The 23,523-nt window shown below is 37.3% G+C and overlaps 2 protein-coding genes across 2 annotated transcripts in view; one reads left to right on the top strand and one right to left on the bottom strand.

Annotated features, from left to right (window-relative positions):
* The window catches only part of LOC112158889 (macrophage mannose receptor 1), a gene marked incomplete in the record, with an annotated part of 7,832 nt that extends 4,085 nt beyond the window's left edge, over window positions 1–3,747 (bottom strand). The window contains 2 exon segments of the mRNA XM_024292550.2: window positions 862–1,025; window positions 1,513–3,747. Coding sequence (XP_024148318.1) covers window positions 862–1,025; window positions 1,513–1,618 — 270 coding nt within the window.
* Window positions 3,748–6,494: 2,747 nt separating this feature from the next.
* Window positions 6,495–22,222, top strand: LOC112158885 (chloride transport protein 6). Its single transcript, XM_024292546.2, has 23 exons — window positions 6,495–6,602; window positions 8,421–8,480; window positions 8,562–8,627; window positions 8,704–8,769; window positions 8,844–8,910; window positions 9,066–9,172; window positions 9,872–9,998; window positions 10,288–10,355; window positions 11,350–11,408; window positions 11,502–11,634; window positions 12,858–12,971; window positions 13,340–13,506; window positions 13,578–13,689; window positions 14,592–14,721; window positions 15,018–15,171; window positions 16,166–16,322; window positions 16,610–16,716; window positions 16,826–17,012; window positions 17,854–18,014; window positions 18,984–19,140; window positions 19,221–19,328; window positions 20,478–20,603; window positions 20,689–22,222. Exons 1-23 carry the CDS (start codon window positions 6,528–6,530, stop codon window positions 20,767–20,769), a joined length of 2,589 nt encoding a protein of 862 aa, XP_024148314.1. The 5' UTR covers window positions 6,495–6,527; the 3' UTR covers window positions 20,770–22,222.
* Window positions 22,223–23,523: the final 1,301 nt, after the last annotated feature.

Here is a 23,523-nt window from a genome sequence, read left to right as displayed (position 1 = left end):
AATTATTTCACGTCTTTTTGTGGTGTCTGAACTTCTTGTTCACAGAGTTAACAGCTGTCGGTCCTGTTATTTGTTGAGTCGTCATTTTTTACTTATTTTTTTTGTTAATTTACTTTTTTAAAGTAATTAATGGTTTTTCATTTTTAATGGAATTAACTGCTTAAAGCCTGTGATGGACTGGTGAATGGTCCAGAGTGTACCAAGCCTTTGTCCTGAAGTAGCTGTAATAAATTCCAACGAGGATGGAGATTAATACAAGGAAGCAGATTGAGATGGTCTGGACACGTCCAGAGGAGGACAATGAGGATATTTGTCAAAGGATGCTGAAGTTGGAGCTACCAGAAAAAAAGGTGCAGGGGTGCCCAAATCCAGGCCTTGAGGGACGGCCTCCTGCTGGTTTTACAGAAATCCTGCCTTATCTGATTACCTGGATCAGTCAATAGGGAGCTTCAATTAAAGGTGGTTTGGAAAACTTGTAGGACATTGGCCCTTAAGTCCTGGATTTGGGCACCTCTGGTCTAAAGGAAGACCAAAGATCGGTTCATGAGTGTAAAGGATGATATGAACTTGGCTGGTGTGAATAAGAAGGGTGCAGAGGTGAGAATGATCCGTTGATGAAGGAAAAGAAAAAGAAGGTAAAGTCTGAGATCATATGAGGTGTTGAGGATTTTTTCAGATAAAACTAAAAGATTATAAAAACATGCTGTTCTGCTTGAGCCGTCAAGTCTTCTCTTGTTCTGAACTGAACCTCTTCAATTACTTTTGCTAAAGAAAGGGACACCGTTGGGTTTTTTTTTGTCTGAAAATCTGAAAAATACTGTCAGACAAAAGAGAATACATTAAAAAAAAACTGTTTTTCACCTGTGGAACTGCCAGACTGGTCAGGATATTCATGTCCTCCATGTTGTCCACTGTGGCCAGATCAGCATACTTCTCTCTGCAGAAACTCTGAGCCTCAGTCCAGGTCTTTGTTTCATTAAAAACTAGGTAGTGGTGTTGAGCCACAGAGAAGACATCACACAGGGCTGCAACAAAGACAGAAACATATTGATCAGAAGTGAACTATTTTTTTTTTAAATCATCTACACTTGAACACTCTGTATTCTCCTTTTTTACTGCAAACAAATGAAGGAAATATAATTTACCAATTCATTGTTCTCATTATGTTACAAGAAAGAATATACTTTACTTGATTCCAAACAAATACTGTCTTAGACATTTAACTGTTAAAATGTGATAAATGGTATTTCCAAGACAAACTTTCATTATTATTGTAATAATAATTCACTTTTCTCCATCTATTTGACCAGAAAACTCCAGGTTAATTAAAGCCTGTAAGAGTTTGTGGATGAAGAGCTAATTTGTTCCAATAAGAGAAAGTTGTTTGTAAAAACAAATGTATAAATCTTTCCACATGTAAGATAAATAACAACAAGGTAATGTGTAGTATAATGCAAAAAACTGTTACTGGAAGGAAGCGAGTGAAGAGTACAAAGAGATGGAAATCCTCACCTGAAGCAGCGATGAGGTACAGAAACAATCTCTCCATCCTTGATCCTCCTTCAGTCTGTGAATGCAGATGTACAGATCTGGAGTTATCTGTTTTCATCGCACACATGCAAACTGAGGATGCAAAATACAGACAAACCACAACAGTCTCATGTAAATGTTTACAGGGAAGAGATCAAAATTCAAACTAGCTTCATTTACATGTTAAAAAAAGGAAATTTGCCTTGAAAAGGATTCAGAGTCTGTGGCGCATTCAGCCGTATCTTCTAAACTGGTTATACATGTAAACTTTTAGTAAATCTTTTAGTCACAGTTAACCATCTGGGAATTTATTATAACACAGATATCTTCCTTTAATTGATAAGTGTGTTATATTTTCTAATTCTGTTCATAAATATTTAATAAATAGATCAAACTAGCAGGGGAAACTAAGTACAATCACTGAAAGTAACAGTTTTTGTGGATCAGATTATCATTTTCATCTTTTCCTCCTCTTTATAATACAAGAACAAATCTGAAGACGCTTTCAATATTATGCATTAAGTTAAAATGTAATTATTTGGTGCTTATTTCATTTTTCCTAAAGGCTTTTAATAAACTAATGTTACAAAATGTTTGACAAGTACAGAAAAATTAAATTAAGATTTAATTGAATAAAACTATCAGACATGCCACATGTTGTGACGTGCACTTTATATCTGTTTATGCATAACAAAACATTAATATGACAATAGAATAAAATATAAAAAATAAAGGTGAATAAAATTAAAATGTGATATATGTTCCGTTTGTACCCTTTTGAAGGTTCGCCGTGAATGTGACGTGGATACAGCTGGTTTTCAGTTTGTGATTCTGATAAGCTCATATGTTCAACAATTCTAATTAAATCTTAAAATTAAATTGGTAAAATTCAAGTCTTCATCCCTCCATGAGATCTCAAATAGGCCAAAATGATGCCAGACTGCCTGATATTATTATACCGAGTGAATTCCTAAAGAAAAACAGTCGAACAAGATTGGTCCAAGTACAGAGCCCAGGGGTACACAGTGACTACATTTGTTGTGTGATCATCTGATGGTTCATTTACATGAAAAAGGGGAATTTAAATTCACCAACTTAAAGCTGATACAAATTAGATTGAGACACATGCAGTACTGAGGACTGTAAAAAAAAGTGTAGATACAAATCCAGTCAGAACCCAGATCATTTCAAAGCTGTGGTGTAAAATCTGAAAATACATACAAAGAGGTCACTTGTTTATAGGGGGAGTTATATTAAAAAGTACTTGTAATAGGTAAAATCTGTGAATTAGTGAGCTGTTTTTAGTGTGTTAATCCTTGTATTTTCTTTTCACCACTTAACTTTTTTCAGCCTGCAAAAGCTCCACTGGGGACAGGTGTCACGATTCAGCCACGGCTATAAACACTGTAATGCAAGAATTACGCACAGACGAATCCAAAGTTATGGACAAATCAAGAAATACTCATTTATAAATTCAAAGTTACACACAAATCAAGAATTACACATGCACAAACCGGGGTAAGTCTATTTTTTCTCTGTAAGGTACCACTCTATTGTGTTACCACTCATCCATTTGCCAAGCCCACCTGTAGCATTTCTCTGTTGTGAAAAGCCAGGGTACAACTTGGGCAGGTCGCCTGTCCGTCACAGTGAACACACGCACTCACATTCACACCTAGAGACAATTTAAAATCATCAATCAGCCTAAATGTTGCTGGACTGTGGGAGGAAACCGGAGCCCCCACACCTGCACAAAGAGAACATGCAAACTCCACACAGGATGAATCCAGCTGGGATTCAAACCAGGCCCTTTTTGCAGTGAACCATCACCCCACTGTGCAGCTCCTAATGTGATACCACAATGTAGAAATTAAAACTTGAATCAACTATTCAAACCCTCCCTTGATCCAGAGATGATGTACAGAAGAAAACGTCTCTAACTCCATCCCCTCAGTGTGTCACTAGTTCTGCTGACAGGGACTCTTAACTCATCAATCATCAGTCACGCACATGCAAACTGAGTATGCAAACAGTTAAATTCAAAGCATCAATAGCCTGATGTTCCTCAGAGAACCAAAACTATTCAAACTAGATTTGCTTTGTTTACTTCAGGGGTCTGCAACCTGAGATTCCAGAGTCACCTGTGGCTCTTTTAACTCTCCATTCTGGCTTTTTGTCGTTGAAGAAAAATGTTTTGAACAACACGAGTTTGTAGCTTTGGTTCATTTATTGCAGTTAATAAAGTTTTTAACTCGTCCTATAACTGAGAAAATTGATGGTTAAAGGTTATTATTCCATGTATCATTTGTTCATCCGTTTTTTAAATTAAAACAAAAAAATGAATCTTTTTTTGTTTTGTTGCAGAATTGCTATTCCACTGTTAGAGTGGCTTATTATTAGAATAAACTTAAAAGTTTTATGATCTTCTGCTGCACAGCAGTATCTCATTACTGTTCAAAGACAACCTCTCCAAGTACAGAATTGTATTTACATAAATTGATTTCTTTTAATTATATTCTACACAATAGTAGTTTTTTTATTTTTAAAAGTACAACAAAAAAGGATGACAGTCACAATAGTTTAAAATGCCATGTTTGACTTTTGATTTTTAATCCAAGTGAGTCTGCTGTTGCAGGAAGAGCTTTTTTGATTCGGTGTATATTTTATTTTGAAAGGAACTTGTGTGTAAAGAAGTTAAAACTGTTGCATTTATATGACGTATTAAACCAGGGGTGTCAAACTCATTTTAGTTCAGGGGCCCAATTTATCCCGTCTTATCTCGAGTGGGTCGGACCAGTAGCATAATAGCAAAATAACCAATATTATTTTTAGCTTTGTTTTTGTTTTGTTTTGTTCTCTTTTGGAAAAAGATCACACATTCTTTCACAGAACCCAATTTTTTTTTTATTTTTTTTTATTTATTGTTCTTTGTTTCAAGCACAAACAAAACAAAAATAAAATAAGAATTTAAAAGTACAAAAATACAAAATAAGCATAAGAATCAAAAAATACAAATTTAAGAATTGGAAAATACAAATATACAAGTAAATAAAATAAAATGTATTTTTTACAAAAAAAGGGGTTTATTCAATTTTATTTAGACTGAATATTTTTGATATTGATGGAATCCTGATAGTAAACTCAATAGGGAGCCATGGAAAAAAAATAAACACGGCCTAAAATATAAATGCGCAAATCGATGAAAAATTTAACTAAATTAAATTTGCAAACATTTGTGAACATGTTGGAGTTAACCTCCGTTTCTCTCCTGAAACTCGGCATGGTTTGGCCTTCACCAGGGTGTCAACGTCAGGATTCAAATCTAACACTAATCTTAAATTTGTCTGGGAGCCAAAGAGGCCAAAGACACTTCAAGGTGAGGCAGTTCTACTTTAAGACTCCCTTAAAATATTTTCTCAGACTAATGGCTATGCAGTGGTCAAATGAAACGGCAAATGCAGAAACTGAACATTAAACTGCAATGTTCGCTCCACCTCACACAACTTTTCCTTTTTTCTTCATTTATTTGTAGAGGCAACATACTTCTCTCTAACTGTCGGACCTTTGTGGTGTAAACACTGTGTTTGTGTCAACACAACAAAGGAAATGGTTCTGGATTTCCAAAAGGGCCAGAAGAATCTTGAGAGCTTTCTAGGAAGAGGAGAGAAGGACTAGAAGGGGGTAAAATCTTCAAATACACAAATATTCATCTTGAGTAAGGACTAGAATGAAAATGTTTCTAAAAAAACAAACAAAAATAGATTTATCATTGAAGAGCGTTACACTCTGATGGACATTTTAATGTTCTTGTTTTGCAAACAACGTAGAAAATAAAAAGATCTATTTGTTATCTTTGGAACAGCACTGCTGTGTGAAGGGTGTTTGTCAATCATTGTTGTATCACATTCAGGTTTAAATGGGATTAAAAACGACACAAATTTGCTTCAAACACTGATTTTTCATTTAAAGTCGTGAGAAGGGAGACATCTGCTGGCTGAGTTCAGAACTACAAGTGAATCTCAGATGCTAAAACAGCTTTGGCTGCCTTTGACAACTATGGTACTGACATTTCAGTGCATGTTCTTTTTCATAAGTCGCAGGTACTGAGATGGTGGTTGTATCTTGAAGACATCTATACGCCATGCATGATCTACACTGGGATCCCTGGGATACTTCAGGTGAAATCCGAAAAGCACAAGAAGAAAAGTCTGCAAACAAACATGCAAAAGAGAAAAAAAAAGATAATTTTGAGAACTTTTTTTTTACTATTATTAAAAATTAAAAATGTTCCCTTACAAGTAAAATTGGGTGGTAACTGGCTTTTTAAAACATTGTTTTGGATCTATTTGATCCTTTTTAGTGTGCATCAGTTCGGATTTTTAGCATCCCTTTAATATAGTTTTTCAAGGTTAAAATGTTAAATTAGAGCTTTGAAAACGGTCGTCAGTGTTTGTAAAATGAAATGAAAGAGTATTTTGAGATTTTTGTAAACAATAAAATACATTCAAATTATTTGTATTGTTAGTTTTAGTATAAATATTGTGATGTAAAATTAATAAGACAAATTTTGTGTCATTTTACGCAGTTTTGATGGTGTAGAATCTTTAGAATTTTCTGAATTACGGCTGTATAACATTTCTGTATGCATTGGTATTTTCTTAATTCATTTTTTCGTGGCTTTCCTCTTTATGTAGTTTATTTTGTTTATAAATAAAGTTTTTGGGAAAAAAAAGAGTCTTCCGCCAATAAACTCACGTGACATAAAGATTGGTGCATTCACTAACCTCCGACATTTACTCTGTTATGAATAAACGGTCAATCTAATTATATAAATAATTATTATTATTTGTATTTTTTACACTAACCTTAAGTTTAACTATGTTAATTCGTTTTTATTGATAATTTATAGTTCTTTTCGCAGTTTCACTAGAAGCCGTTTGAGGAGTTGACTGCTTTCTGGGAGGACCTGAAGGCAGCATGACACAACAGGGAACAACATGGCGTGTTGTAGAAACTGTTTTTGTTGTCAGTGCTGCTGCAGAGAAGGAGAGACGAGGACCCCAGAGGAGCTGGTAAGAGAAGACACAGACAGCAGTAAAAGCAGAGTTTCTTTATCTGCCATTCAGTCAAATTTGAAGAATTTAGTTCTTAAGGCTTCTTCTCTGGTCCGCTCCACCCTGGTGTTGTCCAGCATCTTCTGCAGGCAAAGCAGTGCTAGCTTACATTTGTCAAATTTCCTCGCGGTACTTTAGCAGATTGTTTTAATGTTAGCGGGACCAGAGACAGAAATGACTGTTAATAGCGTCGATTCCTGCATGGTTCTTGGAGCAGTTTTCCCTCCACTCCTATTTGAAATTATAGCGTTTTTATAAAGTTCAAGTTTTCGCCTGTATGAATAATAAAATATGACATAGCTTCTATAGAACATGTAAAATTAAAATGAAACAATAAAGTGTAGTTACATGTTTACTACGATATAAGCAGCTTTAGCAATGACCTGACTCAGAAAGCTAAGCTGTATTCCTAAACAAGTAGTTCATTACAGATTATTTCATCTTTTTACTCTAAAGTGTCTTGATTCTAAAACACTAGAATGATGTTTTCATCCACTGAATTCAACTAATCTGCACCACTTTGTAAATGTGTGACTTTACTGCAAGTTAAGGGGAAAAATTCACAATATAAAAAAAGTAATTACCAGAGTTCCCCAAGGATCGGTCTTAGGTCCATTACTTTCCCCCTTTGTTTATCAGTGACATCTGCAAAGTTTCTACAATCATTCAGTCTCTATTGTTTGCAGATGACACAACTGTCTACCAGTCTGGAACAAATTAACTAAATTAGGTTGATGAAAAGGTTATTTTTGAATTGGGATAAAACAAAGTAAATGATTATCAGTAATCAACAAATAGGAAAGAATGTAATATTAAATATTGGTCAAGTTAACATATGTTAAGTAAGCAAATTAAAATTTTACTGGCCAAAAAGTTAATATGGAAACCTCAGAACAAAAATTATTTAAAACATTGGAATTCTGTATGGTGTAAGATATTTAACTCTCACTACTTGCATATGTTATACTGTTAAATTTTTTTTGCACTGAAGTCTGGGGGGAAAAAACATACTTTTCTACCCACACAAAGCTCTTGTTGCTGAAACAAAAAAAGCAATCATAATAATTAACAAAAATTCAGCAGATAACACACTAACAAGCTGTTTGCAGATTCATGATTGCTAAAATTTGGGGATTGAGTAGATTTAAAACTCTTGTTTATATTAAAAGCCAAGTTAAAAATTGTGCATGGTCTTTTTCAGTCAATATTTTCCTCAAATTCAGAAAAAAAGCAGAAAGAGAATAAAAAACGTAGTTAAATACCAAATGCTCGCTCAACCTTAAGACAGGCACACATATGAGTTTATGGAGTAAACCTGTGGAATTCACTAACCAAAACATTCAAACAAATCACTGACATAAATAAATGAAAACAGATTATTAGACAAACACAACCATGACAATTAATCAGGACAAATACACACAAGCAAGAGACTAAATTGGTTAGGGAGGGATGGGAGTGTGCATTTGAAAATATGAAATGTCATTATTCTTATTGTTGCTGTTGTTTTGCAGCTTGTGTAGAAGCAACCAATGCATTAAAATCATTTTCTTTCACTATTCAAATTGTTCAGAGCCTTTAAGAAGGATTAATAATACATTTTATGTCATTAATAAATATTTAGATTTTCTTGAATTTTGCAGCATTGTTTTACCCACAAAAGAAGCATTTATTAAATTTAAAGTGGAATGAAAAAGTGGAAAGCTCTGATATGGCTGTGCGATGTTAGAGCATGTTGTTCTTTTTGTTTATTCAGAATGTTTTTATTCACTTTAGGCCGTTTTAGGTGAAATCCAAGATGAAGAAGATGAAATTTTACCCCGGAAAGATTACGAGGTGAGAACCTGTGAGGAGACTTGTTGGACTCTGGTTGGACTTGTGACACTGACGATACCAACTGTGATCTGACTCCTGCAGAGCTTGGATTATGACCGCTGCATCAATGAGCCCTATGTGGAGGTTCTGGAGGGAATGGACAACAAGGTGAAAGAAGGGAAGTTTTTTAGGTGGTTTTTTTGTGTGAAAAATCACCTTTTTAGTAATTTCAATTTGCCAACAGAAATCCAGCAAGTATGAGGTGGTGCGGTGGATGATGGTGTTTGTGATCGGGGTCACTGTGGGTCTGGTAGGTGAATTCTGAATATTCTCTTGTACTTTATCAGATGTACAGGCCTCATCTAATTCCATTGTTGTTTACAGGTTGGACTATTTGTGGATTTCTTTGTGCATCTCTTCACCAGAATCAAATTCTCAGTTGTTGGTAGTTGTATCCTTCATTGTGGTTCTACTTGTTTCTGAATGTTCCTGGGGCCCACAATCTGCAGAAATGCAGATTGTAGATTCAAAGTAGTTAACATGAGAGTGTTCTAATCGTTCATGTTGAGAAAATGACACTTTTTCACCTTAACTGATCATTGGCAGCCATAGAGAAGTGCACTGACAAAGGCTGTCTGTCTTTATCTCTGCTTGAACTTCTCTCATTCAACGTGATCTTCGTCTTCATCGCCAGCTTGCTCGTCCTTATCGAGGTGAGTTTGAACAGAACCTTTTTGGAGCAACATTTTCACACAAAAAAATAAAAAAAAACATAAAATATATTCAGATCACTTCCACAGACTTAAATTATTTAAAGACCCACTGATGAAAATTAGATTTTTGATCTTTTTAACATGTCACTGTAGCCTTTTTCTCACAATGGAGGACATTTATAAAAGTTTGGATCATAACTGTACAACTGCATAGCCCTGATATTGCTTGCCATTTTTGTTGCATTGCTAATGTTAGGTAGGGGTTGTGAGGAGCTGTAAGCTAGCAGGAGAGAATGAAAACAGAGAGCTCTCAGCAACAGAAGGGGAAGGGGGCGGGCTTACTCTGTGCCAAGAGTTCTGCCCACAACTCAGAGGTGAATTTCTGATGAGCTCTTGTTGCTCTGCAGAAACTATTTTCTAGAGAGCAACACAATTTTTTTGATTTTGGCTAAAAATAGGAAAATCACAATTAAAACACCACTTTTACAACAAATCAAGACGACTGGAGTGAAAAAAAGAAAATATATTCCTGTATCTGCTGCAAAGTATTTTTTTTTCTCTGTTTGGTCATCTCACTGCAGAGCAAACACATTTTTTATTGTTTTTAGGTTTTTGTAAACAAATGTTCTAATTCTCTGACACATGAAGACATTGTTGTTGTTTTGTTGACATACCTTTTCCTCCGTGTTGTGTTTTCAGCCGGTGGCTGCCGGTTCAGGAATTCCAGAAATCAAGAGTTACTTGAACGGAATAAAAATTCCTGGAATTGTGCGGCTCCGGACATTTCTCTGCAAAGCCGCAGGAGTCCTGTTTTCTGTGTCCGGAGGTGAGGAAGGACTTTTGGATTCCAGTTGTTGATCTTTTTAGAGTTCTTTTTTAATGCATTTTATAAGTGATGATTCAATTAGTTCCCATACATCAGTTAAACAAAGAATTTTACCAACATGAAACACTTTCTTGATATTCTGCTTCAGATGTTTTAGATACATGAAACTGATAAAACCTCTGATGTTTGATTTTAATGCAAAACCTTGTTTTGTATAGAGGAAATATTAGGATTAAATGTTGAAATTATATATTTTTTTGTGAAGACAACATGAAGTTTTCTCTCTCAGGTCTGTTTGTGGGGAAAGAAGGGCCGATGATACACAGTGGAGCCATTGTTGGAGCTGGACTTCCTCAGGTACAAACCTTCTTCATCACTTCAAAGGAGAGCAATATTCTTATTTTCATTTAAACGTGTGTCAACTTCTTAGGTTTTATCCTTGTGGATAAATTGTAGCTCGGAAACCTCCCCATTCTTTAAAGTCCTATTTCAATCAGCTTTTGATTTAGTCAAAAAGTTCCAAGTTTTTAGCCAGAATCAAAAAGCCTGTGTTGTTTTTGAAAACATAGTTCCTGCAGAGCGGCAGGAGTTCATTAGAAAGTTTTGGGCGGGTCTAAGCAGCACCTTTGCCTTTGTGTAAATATCTTTGAGGCTAAACTTTTATCTCAATCCAGTATATGTTTAAAAATCAAAATTCCAACAGTAAATTGTAATGATTTTTTAACTTGCTTTACTTTCTGTTTCATAGTTTATATACTTCGCTGTTGTGGCCTGGCAAAAAAATAAAAAAAAACGTGAACCCATGATTTATTTTTGACAGATTGTGAATAGGAGAAATTTGTATTTAAAACAAAATGAATGAATGAATGATGGAATGAATGAATGAATGAATGAAATGGTTTATTTCAAGCAATCAGGTCATAATACATACATAACATATCACTTAATAAATCACAAGTTGATCACTTGAAAGGGAGTGGAAGGAAGCGAACTTATATAATCCCACCCCGACTCGACCATACCATTTTCTCTACATGAATTATCAATATCCGGTTCAGGACTTAATATCAAATATTAATAAAATCAGGCTATTACTCTTCTAAAGAGACCTGGTGAACTTATTATTAAACGTATATTATGTTCATATTTTTTCCTCAAAGTTGTGCACAAAATATACATTTTACACAACTCTGTACATTTAAATATGTTTCTTTTAGAAAGTTATCTTATCCCATAGGTCACAGGGTTGCTGGAGCCTATCCTAGCCACTTCAAGGTGTAGGCATTGTAGACCCCGTCTCATTTAAAATCCATTGATTTGCCTCCTAACTTATTTTTTCAACCTCCATCAGTTTCAGAGCATCAGTTTTAAGAGGATCAAATTTGATTTTCCATACTTCCGCAGTGACAGGTGAGGCCCCTCGTCACACTTTCCTTTACAAGCATGAATCAAACAGTTGGTATGAATTATTACAAGTTTTTCTCTGTCAAATCTGATCCTCAGGGACAAGCGAGACTTTGTTTCGGCTGGAGCTGCTGCTGGAGTCGCTGCTGCATTCGGAGCTCCAATAGGGGGCACTCTTTTCAGCCTGGAGGAGGGTTCATCTTTTTGGAACCAAGCGCTCACCTGGAAAGTGGTGGGTCATCGTCTCGTCTTTGGGCAAAGAATCCATTCCTCACTTCGCTGTGTGTATTAGTGAATGACTCCTGGCCGTAAAACGCTTTGGGACTTAATTCAATGTAGAAAACTGTTATCCACGTCATTTATTACCACACAACTCCAGAACATCAATTTTGCAACAGTAATGTGCTTTATAAACAAATAATTGCAAATGTCATTTCCCTCGGCCTCAGCTTTTGCTGGTACACAAATTTTCAACACCTGGTTTGACATTAAGCTGTTGGGAATGAAACATGTAAAGAGGGAGGCTCCATGCAAACGAAGGGAGCACCTCCATCATTTTGGTGCTGCAGACAGACCCGGCTCGTGGCTCAGGACAACACCAGCTTAAGCAGCACGGCGATGTGTGGAAGACATGCTGGAGCCTCTGATAACAAGTCTAACACCACAGTCACAAATACCACTGACACAACTGACACTGCGCGATGAGGAGGCGCCGGCAAAATGTGGAACAATGTGACACAGCAACTCATTGAAATGTGGTGGGATGAATGCAGGTTCATTAAAAGGCTCATTCCTCCATTGTGGCTCTTTGGCTTTGAAGAAAACTTTGGATTTAACTAATTCTTGTTTAGATTTTTGACACGTCAGATAGGCCTAACTGATCAAAATGACAGTAAAAGGTTTAATCTTCTGTCAGAGTGCTTTATCATCATTATCTTGTTGCAAGATGCACGTGAACTGTCAGGATAGGGGCGGGGGTGCACTGAGCGTGTGCGGTTGCGGAGCGGTCTGTCATGAACCAAATATGAGAGAAAGAGACTCTAGAAATTGATGATAAAACGTAATTAATTTAGAGTCTGCAGGAAAAGAGTTCAATGTAGAACCTCCTCCACAACAAACTTATACAGACACCTGTTTGTAATTGTTTAAGTCTTGCAAATATAGTCAAAAACCCTATATGTGCTGCCCCCTGATGGTTGAATCAGGTATTACAGTTGAATTTTGTCATTGGTCAAAACATGTAAGTTTCACAAGTCTGACATCATGATCTGCAGCTCCAATAATGATAACAGTCCAGCCCCCAAGCCCCGCCCCTCTGACTGGATTTTCAATCTTTAGCTGTGGGTGGAGTCGACCTCCAACTTCCCTGTTTGGTTACCCTTTAAGACACATAAATAATCAGCCTTTTTGTTTGAGTTATGATGATCCTGATGTTTCTTTTCATCATCCTCTCAGCTCTTCTGCTCCATGTCGGCCACTTTCACGCTGAACTTCTTTCGCTCTGGGATCAACTTTAACAAGTGGGGCTCCTTCCAGCTGCCAGGTCTGCTCAACTTTGGGGAGTTCAAGGTAAACAGGCTCAGAAATTGTTTCTTACACTCTACATTTTTACAATGTTTATTTCTGTTTTTTTTATTATTTTATTTGAATGTCATTATATACCTTAAGTTTGTTCGTTGTCAAGAACAATTTTTTAAAGATTTTTTCCTCACATATAGACTTATTTTGGTAAAATCTTCAAATGTATGGATGATAAATAAATATTTCTTGGCTGTAAATGTTTTTTTTTATCTAGGAAAATGAAACATTTCAAATCCATCCAAGAAAACAAAACTTTAAGGACTAAAACAAATGTTTTAACTTTAATTTGGAACAATTCGCTCTGACTGTTGATATTATTTTGGGAACAAAACAGCTTTTTGAATGTTAACCCTCAGTGTCCAGATGGAGATAAGAACTGCCACTTGTGGACGGCAGTGGACTTGGCCTTCTTCGTCCTCATGGGCGTGGTGGGGGGCCTGCTGGGGGCTCTTTTTAACTGCATCAACAAGTGTCTGGCCAAGTATCGCATCAGACACATTCATCCCAAAGCCAAGTTTGTCAGGTGACCCAGTCGTACTGAGACCATCTCCCTTCTCCCTGACTCCAAGTTGATCTCCTCGCTACTCTTTTCAGAGTTCTGGAGAGTCTCCTGGTTTCTATGGTGACAACAGTGGTGATATTTGGAGCTTCCATTCTGCTGGGCGAGTGTCGCGACCTGTACTCTCCGGCAGCACACAACAGCTCGGTAACCTCCTCTAGAATGAATAAATGCAGATCAGGACATTTTATGACTTTAGGATTTGTTTTAGCTTAGTACATCGTGAAGAAGCGACTCAAACTGGTTGCTTTGTGCCCAAAGGGGCCAAAAGTGGTATTACACGTGTGTAATATCGCATTTAGGGGTTTGTATCGTACACGGTCCATTGATCGGTACAGAAAAGAGTCAACTAACTGTTTGATGATACAAAACAGTGCAATTATTTTGTCTAAATTGAAACAAAAAATGGAAACTATAAATGAAAAATAAAATTTAAAGGAATACAGGGTTTTTCCTGGCATGAAATAAGGTGGTGGTGGTGTCTCATTGCAACCTCAGATTTTTATACCCCCCACCCTCACCCCACCCCGGGTCAAAATTTAATTCCAAATTAAATCTAAAACAAAAAAGTTAGAATCAAACTTTCATTTTTTGTATTAATTGTAGTATTGAAACTAACTGTGGGGAACATTTACATATGTCAAATAATTATTATACATATACATAATATACACAATAGTTAAACCATAACAGTGCTATGTTTTTCAATAGGCCATATAACACTTTTGATTTATTTTAATCTGACAGCAGCACATTCAAGTTCCTTTCAAAATAAAATGCAGTCTTAAGTAAAACATCCTCCTAAAGCAGTAAATATGTTGACATAAACACCCCAAAAAATGTCTTATAGTTTCAGCCACTTTTTAATTCACAGGATCATATTAAAATTGTCTGATTTAAAAAAAAAAGCATAAAACTTCTGTGAATTTTATTTATTCTTTATTTTTTTACTTATCTTGCTAATAGAATAGAATAAGCAAACTGATGAGATTTGAAGGCCCATAAACGTGACTTGTCTTTATTTTTCGGTCTGATGGGTTTGTTTTTAGCTGGCCAGCAGTGAAGACATCAACTCCACCATCCGCCAGTTCTTCTGCTCCAACAGGACCTACAACGACATGGCCACATTGTTCTTCAACCCACAGGAGGCAGCCATCCACCAGCTCTTCCACCAGGACAGTAAGCATTAGCCCTGTAACAAAACTATATTAGAGTCAAATTCTTCCTGTTTTACAAGTTAGAAACTTTAACTCACTAATAAATGACTTTGATGGCACTTGAACCTTTTTTATGATGAGAATTCCATCAAAACAACTTTAATGAGTTTTTTCTCAATTATTTAAATTTTTGAAATTAAAGATGTTGGTTATACTCTTCATTAAGCGACACATCTGTGCTTTTATCATTTCTGCCCAAATAAAGACATCACATTTTAAAAACCATGGCTCAAAGTGATAACATTCTCTGCCTCACAGGTACCTTCAGCCCTGTGACTCTGTCGGTCTTCTTCCTGCTCTACTTCCTGTTGGCCTGTTGGACTTACGGCGTGTCCGTACCGAGCGGTCTCTTTGTACCGTCACTCCTGTGCGGCGCCGCGTTTGGACGTCTGGTCGCAAACATTTTAAAAGTGTAAGCTCTTTAATGTTAACCCGTGTTACATCACAAATCCAGAGATACATCTGAGATGCTCCATCCGGAGAGATTATAGTGGAGATGCGCCTCACTCATTATTAATATAATATTGTTCCATTTGTTTTTAGACTTTAGGTTATTAGACCAAACTATACTGCAACATTTAATATGATAAAATTATCTTTTTTTTTTGCAAAATCATGAACCCAAATCATTTTAAAGACTCATTCCAATGAAAATTGTGTTCTTAACATGTTCTTATATATTTTTTCTGATGATTTTTTCTGTTAAGATTAAAACTATTGTGAATCAGAAGCAGATAAAAAATGCCGTTTGAAAAAGAGCTTATTGGTGATGTAGAAAATAGGCTGGGCGGAGCCACAAGCTTCCTTCATTCTGATGCATCCACTTGCAGGCACATAGATCCATGAACGTCTTTGTTTTCCTCGTCTTTGCTGGAGTCTGGATCACAGCTGGATAGCTCCAATGTTGCTCGCCTTTTTTGTTGCTAATGTTAGGTTTGGTGTGTGAGAGGCTGTAAGCTAACAGTAGAGAGTTTAAACAGATTTGGATGATAGGAAGGGGGCGGGTCCTCTGCAATAACGGTCCCGCCCACAACTCAAAGTTCAGTTTTTGATACGTTTTTGGCGCTCTGCAGAAACTGTGTCCTAGAAAACAACATAGGTTTTTTGATTTAGGCTAAAAACTGTACAATCACAATTTAAAGACCACTGGGAACTCTATGAAAATAGAAATTGATTGGAGTGAAAATTTCAAGCTTTAAAGATGTCTAAATTATTGCCCTAATAAATAGATAAAAGTTGATGTAAAAACTAAAAAATTTTTTTATTCTCCACCTGAGAAGATACAAACTGCTTTGCTTAACTTTTTATGTTCAAATAGTCCATCATTAGTCAGCTTGATGTAGTGACATCTCATGATTGTGGTTTCTGTCGGATCTTCCCTTCACTGTGAGTTTGTTCTTCCACAGGAACATGGGGCTGGACATTTACTCCGGGACTTTTGCTCTCATCGGAGCTGCTGCCTTCCTGGGAGGCGTGGTCAGAATGACCATCAGCCTCACCGTCATCCTCATCGAATCCACCAATGAAATCACGTACGGGCTGCCCATCATGATCACTCTGATGGTAAACTTTTACGGTTTCAGTAGCTGTGATGATCTGAAAATGTTTAGGGCTCCATTATTTATGTCTTAATCCCAATCACTGTTTTTACTCTTTTATGTGTTATAACATACCAGCATAAACTGAAGATTTGTTGTGCTGTCAATTCTGTTTCCTTCTTTTTTTTTGTTTTTTTAAGTTTACAATATTTTAGCAATGTGCAAAAGTTAACAAAGTTTTAGTCAGCGTTGCAGATTTTGCTGATCATAATCTGAGATTGCCGTGAACATCAGGTGTATTTTGTGTCGCAGGTTGCCAAGTGGACTGGAGATTTCTTCAACAAGGGCATCTATGACATTCACATTCAGCTGAAAGGAGTTCCTCTGCTGGAATGGGAGACTGAGGTTGAGATGGACAAGTATGCTTTTTTAAATACGTGTTGTGTAAAGTAACATATTTAGTCAGATTAGAAGAGCCCTGGTTCTTCCTTTAGATGATCTTCATCTGCAGGATTTCTTATTTTCAAGGTTGACAGCCAGCGATATCATGGAGCCCAACCTCACCTACGTGTACCCTCACACCAGAGTCCAGTCTCTGGTCAGCATCCTGCGGACCACCGTCTATCACGCCTTCCCCGTGGTCACTGAAAACCGACAGAACGAGCGGGACTTCATGAAGGGAAACATCCTGATCAGCAACAACATCCGGTTCAAGGTTTGCCCCACAAAGTGTTTTTTTGTTTGTAAAAATAACAGAAAGTTATTTTTTTCCTATAAGCACCGACAAAAGTAATTCTGTGGAATTGGTCTTAAATTTCACTTCATATTGAACACATGATATGTTTTTCACCTGGAGTTACGTTTGTGCCTTCAGACCATGTGGGTCTCAAATGTTCTTTGTTTTTATCAGCAGTTGACTTCAGATTCAGATGCAGTTTGATTTCCCTAAAACTTTTAAAGTAAAGCTCAGTATCTCTGCTGAAAAACCAAAGTTTTGCATCTTTGATTCATAAGCTCCTGATTTAATTTGATTTTTAATTTGACAGCAGATTTTTGCTAATTATAGTTATTATTAAAGACAATAATCCTCAAAAGTTGATTAGCTACATTACAATACCTTATATTATTATTTTTTGTTGGTCAAATAAATCCAAGATATTTCCCTAAAAAATGATCCAAAAAGTTTTATGGATAATTTTTATACTTTTACATAGATTATGTATATTATTTCTTTAACTCAGTCCTTCTGGTAAATGTCTTTTGCACTTTCTGTCTTTGGGAATTAAAGTTTGGTTTGTCTGAAACTCAAAGATCCTATAAAAGTCCTGAAACTTAGACAGGAATGCAGAAACCTTCAACTGTCTTGATCTTCTCATGAGTGTTAGAACAAAAACACATATTGATCTGCTCAGTTTTAGAGATGTGTGAGTTTGGATTTCTGCTGCCTTCAGACTTTCCCTCTTAGTTAACTTGATTTGTTTGACAGAGTTCTGCTGCTGCACCACCAGCAGTGTCAGTTGGTCTTTCAAAACGAGCTCCTTGTCGTTCACGTTTAGAAGTCCAGCGTGATGACTCGTGCGGGAGAACAGCGGCGCCGATGCCAGTCTATGAAGTCGTACCCGTCCAGTGAGCTGAGGAACGTCTGTGACGAGCAGAGCGCCGTGGAGGAGCCCACAGAGGAGGGGGAGGACATGCTGCAGCAGATGTTGGAGAGGAGGTACCACGGTTACATTACACGGAGTAAACATAGGTTGTGTCCAAATTCCCCCCCAACTACTAAAAAACTATATAGTGATTAGGGGGGGGATTTGGACACCACCATAAACTGTAAACATAATAAAAGTTAAACCCGTCCTGATACTCCAGAGTAGGTTAGAGGAACATGAGATGTTTATCATCCTACATTAGTGAAACCTTAAGTTGTTTATTATGAAGATGAACAATCAGAACTGATGGAGTTATTTCATCCTCATGTTTATGTTGTTGTCAAATCCAACTTTAATTATAAAGCTCTTTTCATACAACAGTTCCACAAAGTACTTTACAGGCTTAAAACAATTCAAAATGAAATCATAAAACACATAATGCTCTCAACCCTGCAGACCACCAACATAATAAAACATAAAAAGACATTCATGAATCCATCCATCCATCTTCTTCCGCTTCATCTGGGACCGGGTCGCAGGGGAGCAGTCTAAGCAAAGATGCCCAGACTTCCCTCTCCCCGGCCACTTCCTCCAGCTCCTCTGGGGGGACCCCGAGGTGTTCCCCGGCCAGCTGAGAAACATAATCTCTCCAGCATGTTCTGGGTCTTCCCCGGGGCCTCCGCCCAGTGGGACATGCCCGGAACACCTCTCCAGGGAGCCGTCCAGGAGGCATCTGGATCAGATATCCGAGCCACCTCAACTGGCTCCTCTCGATGCGGAGGAGAAGCGGCTCTACTCCGAGTATAAATACGTTGGGAAAAGACAGTGGTGGGGTGTGCTGTAGGGGTGACCAAGGAGTTCCAAGGTGGAGGTGGGATGTAACCACCAACTACAACCTACTAAACCAAGACAAAACTAAAAAAGAAAAAAAATCTGCTACCTATTGCTTTGGTGGAATAAATCACACATTTAATGTTTCAAATCCTAATTATTGATTTTTTTTAACTTGTGATTTTGGTCACATTCCCCTGCTCTTGTAGGCACGTTCCCTACCCCAACCTGTACCCCGATCAGTCCCCCAGTGACGAGTGGACCATGGAGGAGCGCTTCAGACCGCTCACCTTCCACGGCCTCATCCTGCGCTCGCAGCTGGTCAACCTGCTGATCCGAGGGGTCTGCTACTCTGAGAACCAGTCGGTCAGTGGAGGAGTGGACGCTCTCTTTCACGATGTGGATTCAGTTTGATTTCTCCTGACGGATTTCTCTCTCTGCCTCAGAGCGCCTCCCAGCCCAGGCTGTCCTACGCAGAGATGACTGAGGACTACCCCCGCTACCCAGACATCCATGACCTGGACCTGTCACTGCTCAATCCTCGCATGATAGTGGTACGAGTCCTCACTGAGTCACGGGGATCACCTCCAGATTACAGAAGCAGTCATCATTTATGACTCGATTTCCTTCAGTTATCCAACTCCTATCATCTTCTGAACTATTTTAAAAGCATTCCTATGACGATGTTGTTTTTAGCTAAAGTTTAAAAAAAAAAAAAAAAGCTTGCTTTCTAGGACAGTTTCTGCAGAGTGGCAATACTTCATTAGAAATTCACCTCTAAGTTGTGGGTGGGACTGTTCGCATAGAACAGGGGTTGGCAACCTTTAACAGTAAAAGAGCCATTTGGTCTCGTTTTCTACTGATCAAAACCTAGAAGGAGCTGTATAGTCTTACTTTAGCCTTTAAGAAATTTGGATTTGCATTCATGACCTTTTTCAGTTTGTTTTTTTTAATAAATGTGAATTATTTAAAATATTTTTTAGCCTGAACAAAAGTGAAAATATAAAAGGAAACTTGCATGTCTCAAAATGGGATTTAAAAAAAATGTTTTTACCTTTTACCATTAGTAGAGGCCGAATTAGTGAAAAATCTTGGTCGTTACTTAATTAAAAGCTAAATTTCAAATTAGCACAAAATTCCTCAGTAAATTAAATCAGCCAAAAATGTTAGCATATTGCTAAAAGAAAAGCTAAAATCTAAATTGGCATAAAAAAACTCATTAGGGGCCAAATTAGCCAAAAAAAGCTAGCTTGTTGCTTAATTACTAGCTGAACTCCAAAATAACCCAAGATTCCTCAGTAAACTAAATTAGTCAAAAAATGTTAGCATGTTGCTAAAATAGAAGCTAAGCTCTAAATTCCCCCCCACCTTTATTGGCAATTTATGATGTTTTTTCCTAACACTTTACATTTTGTTTGCGATTTAGAACATTTTGATTTCAAAACTGTGACTATTGCTTGCAACATGGTGGCAAAAAAAAATCACGCCATGATATTCGCCCTTTGATTTTGCATTGTTTCTGTTTCATGTAATGGTTGTGCCAGCCTGCTGATTTGCAAAATATATTTGAAAGCAAAAAAAAAAGGTTATGAAAGCAGATATTAAATATTTTATTTGCAAATGTTTTTTTCTTAATACTTTACATTTGCAGTTTAGAAAATTTTGATCTCAAATCTGTGACTTTTGCTTCTCTGTAATCTCAGGATGTCACCCCGTACATGAACACAAGCCCGTACACGGTTTCACCCAACACTCGGATCTCCCAGGTGTTCAACCTGTTCAGGACCATGGGCCTGCGACACTTACCGGTGGTCAACGCCGTTGGAGAGGTGAACCCTCATCAGACCAGAATGTTCTGTCTCTTTTCTTATCCAGAGTCGTCATTTTTCATGCAATAAATAACTTCTGTTTCAGATTGTTGGAATAATCACGCGTCACAACCTCACCCACGAATTCCTCGTGACCAAACTGCGACAGCACTACATCACCATCTGACCCAGCTCGGGTTCTGAACTTTTCCACTCAAGCGTGGACCAACCAAACAGTGATGCTACAGGCAGCGCCGTTCTCCTTCAGCCTCGGACGCCCCGTCCTGGACGTTGGAATGGCTGCTTTCAACTGCTCTGCTTTCACTAACAGTGTTTCCATTCCAGCCGTGATGCTGCTTTGATTTCCTGATTCATTTAATTTCTCCAAAAATGTTGCAGAGGCAGGGTGAAGTTGAGGAGGAAACGGGAACAACTTTCAATCTCAATTTTAGGGATTTGTTTTGGGTTTTTAGGAGTCAGAGTTTAAAATATTGTCCATTCATTTCAATGATCCAGAGAACCGTCAGCAACAGAGCAGGACAATTGTAGAATTACCCGGTAGTTAGAATTTAAGAGTTGAAGTAACACCCTCCTCACCTGCCTCACGGAGGATGCTGCTCAGTTTGCATCCTTCCTGAACTCCACCAGTTCCACGTTGGATCGTCTTTGTTGTCGCTGAAGCACTTTTTATTGTTTGATTTACTTTTACTGTGAGCAGACTGATCGCCTGCCTCAGGTTCTGCAGCTCACCTGGACCTCGAAGTGCTTCTGGGGTCCATGTGAGGTCATTCCAGGTAACCACTGCAACAGTCTGTAAGTGAACGGGCATTTTTGCACTAATTTAAATGTAAATAATCTGTTTCATATGGATGCACAATAATATTATTATCACACTATTATCATTGGCAGATAGTTAGCATTAAAAAATATGATCAGCGTCATAATTGGTGGATTGCAGTTCATGATTGACTCTAAAACAGGAGAAACTTGGTGTTGATTCTTTAAAACAGAAAAGCAAAAGTTTATCACGGAGAAGTTTTTCATGCTCTGACAAACAAATTTTGAAGGACACAATCCATATAAAGTTTCTGATCTTTTTTTTTTTTGGTGTTTCCTTGTTTCAAAATAGGCTAGAACCACTATAAGTCCCTCATTTACAGTTGTATTATTGGTGCAGAGAATCAAATGTTTTATTTTATTTTTAGTTTGTTTTAAGAGAATATTTTTGTATCCAAATTTGATTTTAATATATGTTTCCTTTATTATTCATCTGTATTGTTTAATTGTTTGTGGATTTTGAAGCGGCATAATCTTTGATTTTAACATGTTTTCTAAGTTGCTTATTCTAATTATATGTGAAACACAGAGCAGAATACATTAAGGTGACTGCAGTCATAATGTGCAGTGGGCTCTGTTCTTACAGACAGTTTGCTGAGCAGTGTTCCTGAAGAATTTAGGAAAAGTCAAGAAGAACTTCACGATGACACAAACAGGACCATGAGGAGTGAGATGAGCAGACGTTTGTTTGTGCCTTCTATTCATTTAAATAAAGTTCCTTTTGGTTTGTAAAGGATACAAACAAAAAATGTGGTTTTGCTTGTTTTATTCCAGCTGGGAGGAAGTTAGTTTGGGGGGTCAATAGAATTTCAAAAACTTGTCTACAATCTGTCATGCTAATGCAAAGCATCTCCATCATTAATTTTCATCTTTTGTTCATTTAAATATAAACTGATTTAGGAATTAAATGCCCTTGAACTGAAAATTTAAGCGTTCCTGTAAAAAAAATAAATATCAATTGATGTTTGATTGCACTTTTACAAATATCCATCCATCTTCTGAACCTTCTGGATCCTTTTTGGGGTCACAGGGTTGCTGGAGCCTATCCTAGCTACTACAAAAGCACCTAGACCGCGTCCCCTGGTCTAGGTGCTCGGCGGGATTCCCCGGCGGGCGGTTTCTCTCCGCGGCTCCATGGCGGGTGTTGGGGGGTCCGGGCTGCAGCTGCTGCTCCGGCGGGGGGTCTTAGAGTGGGGACGGCTGGGTGCTCTCCCCCTGAATACATTCTGTCATCATCCACCTCAGCGAAACATAAACACTCACCTGAGCACAGGTGTCAGCTCACCTTAGCACTAACCATTTGTGTGACAGAATGAAGTCTTTATCTGAATATGATGAAGCGTGTGAGCTGCTGTTACAGTTGTATTGTGTACATTATGACTAGTTTACATGTGGAGACTATTCAGGTGTGTGTGTAACTGTAGACAGGCCCCGCCCATTCTAGTTTGTTACTTAATCCTGCTGTTTTATGATGTTGCTTCCCTCTATTGCCATCTTCTTCCTTGTCTTTTTTTTACTAGGGCTCTGTATTGGTTATAATTTCCAGAAACGATTCGATTCACAATAGCCTAATATTTTCTGATTCTTTCGATTCTTCAATTCAATTTTAAATGTATACACATTTGTTTAGAAATACATTTAAAATCTTCTATTTGAATATATTTATATTAATCTGACACAGTTCAGATATTGTAAAATGTAGTAGAATAATACTGAGATTGTTAATATCATACAGTGTTACATAGATTCTCTAAAGAAGAAGTTCTAACAAAAATGCTCAGATCATTAACATTGTAAACACAGTGCTGCTTCTCCTGGAGGACGTTTTAGTTTGGCCACTAGGTGGCGATCGCGGTATAGAAGTAACACATATATATATTTAACACATATATTTTACAGCATGCGTAAAATATATGTGTTAAATATACTGTATATCCGACCCTCCAGATCATTTTATTTTATTATGTTCTGTTAAATTTTTAACTTAAGTAACTATGGAGAGCAAAACATTGAAAGTTATTTAAGCTTTAAGTTGATTTATCCTGGAGTAATATTGATTCCTGTTTTTACAGTTATGTTAAAAAGTTACGTTTTTAAAATTTAA

The sequence above is a fragment of the Oryzias melastigma genome, linkage group LG7, assembly GCF_002922805.2.
Source record: "Oryzias melastigma strain HK-1 linkage group LG7, ASM292280v2, whole genome shotgun sequence".
NCBI lineage: Eukaryota > Metazoa > Chordata > Actinopteri > Beloniformes > Adrianichthyidae > Oryzias > Oryzias melastigma.
This window is presented reverse-complemented; position numbering and strand designations above follow the sequence as displayed.

Excerpts from the sequence above, each read along its gene's own strand:
- LOC112158885 (XM_024292546.2), top strand. The coding sequence starts at position 6,528 with ATGGCGTGTTGTAGAAACTGTTTTTGTTGTCAGTGCTGCTGCAGAGAA. Across the intron at positions 11,409-11,501 it reads CCATACTTCCGCAGTGACAG|GGACAAGCGAGACTTTGTTT; the intron begins GTGAGGCCCCTC and ends TCTGATCCTCAG. Across the intron at positions 17,013-17,853 it reads GCAACAACATCCGGTTCAAG|AAGTCCAGCGTGATGACTCG; the intron begins GTTTGCCCCACA and ends GTTCACGTTTAG.